Genomic DNA, 3,299 nt, shown 5'->3' on the forward strand with positions numbered 1-3,299 from the left:
TCGCAGATGGAGGGAGGAGTAGAGGCGGCGGTGACGCAGGGAGGAGTTGTCGGGAGGCGGTGCGGTGGTGACGCAGGGAGGGGAGCGGTGGCGGCGTGGCGGGGATGCAGGGAGGGGGAGCGGATGGTGGGATAGAGCGAGCGGACGGGAGGGAGCGGAGGGGGCGATTTTTCTGTGCGAACGGGAGGGGGCGATGGATCTGACGCTTCCGCATGCGGAAGACGTGAAATGGAGGGCCGGTGTCGCGCGGAGCGAAGGACATGGAGCGTGCTTCCTATTGACGGACCGCTTTTTTGTGTCGTTTTGGTTTTTATATAGTATAGAGATAAGGTATAGATTATTTCAACGTTGCTGCAACTTGTGTTCAGCTGCCGCCAGCCGGTTATGATCCGCTATTTATGTCCTGAAGGCGCCTCAGTTCACGTAGAAAGCCGTCAAACTCCGAGTCTCCAACACGACTTGCCAAACGACAGAACCGATGGCACCTCAGGCTGATGCTATCTCCACCCACCACCTCCGCCGCCACCTCGTCCTCCTGCTCACCGTTGCAGCCGTGACGACAACACGAGCAGGCACCACGGACACAGCGGCCCCCACCCCAAGCGCCGCGGAGAGTCAATCGACGGAGCCATCGGCAGCGTCCTTCCTCCGCGTCCGCTGCGCCACCACGCTGTACTCGGCCCTCTGCTACGACTCCCTCCTCCCCTACGCCTCCGAGTTCCAGACCAGCCACGCCAGGCTCGCGCGCGTCGCGGCCGACGTCGCGGCGGCGCGCCTCCGCGCACTCTCCACTCGCGTGAAGGACATCCTCCACCACGGCCCTGAGCCGGCGGAGGGGAGCGGCGGACGGCCTAGCGAGACCGACGCGCTGCGCGACTGCGCCAGCACGACCTCGGCCGCAGCAAACCTGGCGAGGCAGTCGTCGGCTGCGCTAAACGGGCTGGACGCGTTCCAGACGGCCAACGCAGCTGGCGGTGGCGGCAGCAGCAGGCAGTCCAGGTGGGAGGTGTCCAACGCCAAGACGTGGCTCAGCGCGGCAATGACTAACGTGGGCACGTGCGCTGATGGGTTGGATGAAGCCGGCGCGACAGCCTCGCCAGGCGGGAAGGAAGTCACCGCCGGCATAGTAAGCGTGGGGCAGTACACGAGCAACGCCCTCGCGCTCGTCAATGGCATACCACTGTGAATTGTGGTATGAACTTGTAAAGTTGTACAGGGAGTGTGGGGGTGGAAACTGTGCGAAGAAAATTTGTTTTTCCAGGAATTTATGGTTGCTGATTGCCCACCGGAACTTCTAGTTATAATGGTATGGTAATCGACATATTACAGTAGCAGGTTACAAGCTCGGCGCAGCAAATATATTATGAAAGCCGAGAAAGAAAATAAAAGACGCACAGAGAATTACAACTCCCATCAAGAGACCCCTATTTCAGGGCATCAGCCACGCCCAACCGTGCGGGACACGTCGTCGTGATTTTGTGGCCGTCCGATCGCGGATCCGGTTGTGTGGAAACAGTCCAGGCACCTGGAATTTTGCCAAAAATACAACATGAAATCGGGAGATAAAGAATGCTCAAGCCGAATAGCATTCCCCAGATTATCCATGTGTGCCACAACCAACCAACGTGCTTGCCAATTTTATAAGAGTTAAAGTGCATTCACATCACCCCTTACAGCTACACCACACTGTTGCCACCCTCTAACGAATTGGAAGGTTTGCCTAACAGAATGGGGCCTAAGGGTGGAGAAAAACTTGACCAAAATGTCACAGGAGGAGGATGGCCTCCCATCAAGCTGAAAGCAACACCATTATACTTGTTAACTCCATCAATAAGGTGAGCGACGAGTTGAGGCACAGACAGTGGAAAATTGCAGAACCACGGGTAGAAGCCAACAACATAGGCAAGGATGGAGGACCACAAGTATAGGAAGAGAAGGAACACAATTCACAAACAGATCCATGAGGTGGTTGTAGGGGGAGCAGGAGGAGCACCTTATGCTAACACATTCCCCAACCAACAACAATAACGATATCTTCCCAAGGTCGTGCGGAGATGAGACATCCCCCCATGCACGGAGAGCAACGCTTTCGCGGCACCGTCTAAAAGAACATGGATCTCTAGGGAGGCGGCTGGAGGTGGGAGGCCTTGCCCCTCTCATTGCCCGTAGAGGTAACACCGAGGAGTATGTCCATCATTTTTGCGATGAAATGTCACAGAAAATTTGCACCATTTTGTCTCGTGTCAATGGTCTAAGAAATCACGTGACCCGCAAAAATTAAAAATAAGCCACACTGTGATGACCATCCGAAGCATATGGTGTAAATAATATACAAGTCACTGGATCTTACAGAGCACATGTGGCTCTTCGATGCCAGCTTATTTGAAGGCAAACATTGTTTCCAATCATCTTATGGCTACGGAGCACATGTTGCCTCCTACGATCGGAACTGATGATCTCTTGGACTGGTGAATTACAAACGCACCCTCTGTTCATTTTGATCAAATCCGGGGCCGCAAATGGAAACGAGAGAGCAACGTAAGTCGAGCACAGACGTTGTTTAAAAGGATATGGCCAGTACAGATGAACCCATAGTTTTCGTTGTTCTGTAATATAATTTGCACGGTGACTGTTCTTTCTTGTAAGTTGTAACAGTTTGTGGAACCCGTGTAAGTTTACTGCTAACTGCCACTCTGCCAGGCTTTTGTTATTAAACGGTTGTTTTGTCTGATAAATATCATGTTCCGGCTGCTGGAGATAATCAGCTGAGTAGGTCCGGACAAACGGACAAACTAGTAGTACTTGATTTGTTAGAACTGAGTTTATGTTAGAGTATTGTCCATTTGTCCTGGCGGTGTCATCAACTCGTTACTGATTTGATTTCTATACCTTGCCAGCCTAATGCACTGTAACTAAAATACCTATAGGTTATAATAATTTTGGTGATTAATAATAACATAGTCATTGGGAGTAATGTCATAATGTGTTTGCAAGATGTACCTTTGTAGTGCTTTATAGGTCCAATGATGAATTCCAAAATCATCAAAATGAGAAGAAAAAAAAAGACTTAGAAGAATTCTATGGCATCCAAATGATAGCAAAAATCCAGAGATGGTATTGAAGCCGGGACACAGACACGCGAAGACATGAAGCGAATCCTGATGGAATTGTGTGCCGACAAAATTGACCGAATCATATGGTGATAATTGGAGAAGTCATCGAATCAGTCGGTGACCATGAACAACAGTAGGGCCAAGACAACGTGCACTGTGACCACCGACTCATTCAGTGTCAACAGT

The 3,299-nt window shown here is 51.4% G+C and overlaps 1 protein-coding gene across 1 annotated transcript; it reads left to right on the forward strand.

Annotated features, from left to right (window-relative positions):
* The first annotated feature begins 478 nt into the window (after nt 1–478).
* Nucleotides 479–1,186, forward strand: LOC101771494 (pectinesterase inhibitor 11). Its single transcript, XM_004986648.2, has one exon. It carries the CDS (start codon nt 479–481, stop codon nt 1,184–1,186), a length of 708 nt encoding a protein of 235 aa, XP_004986705.1.
* Nucleotides 1,187–3,299: the final 2,113 nt, after the last annotated feature.

Source organism: Setaria italica, chromosome IX, assembly GCF_000263155.2.
Source record: "Setaria italica strain Yugu1 chromosome IX, Setaria_italica_v2.0, whole genome shotgun sequence".
Classification (NCBI taxonomy): domain Eukaryota; kingdom Viridiplantae; phylum Streptophyta; class Magnoliopsida; order Poales; family Poaceae; genus Setaria; species Setaria italica.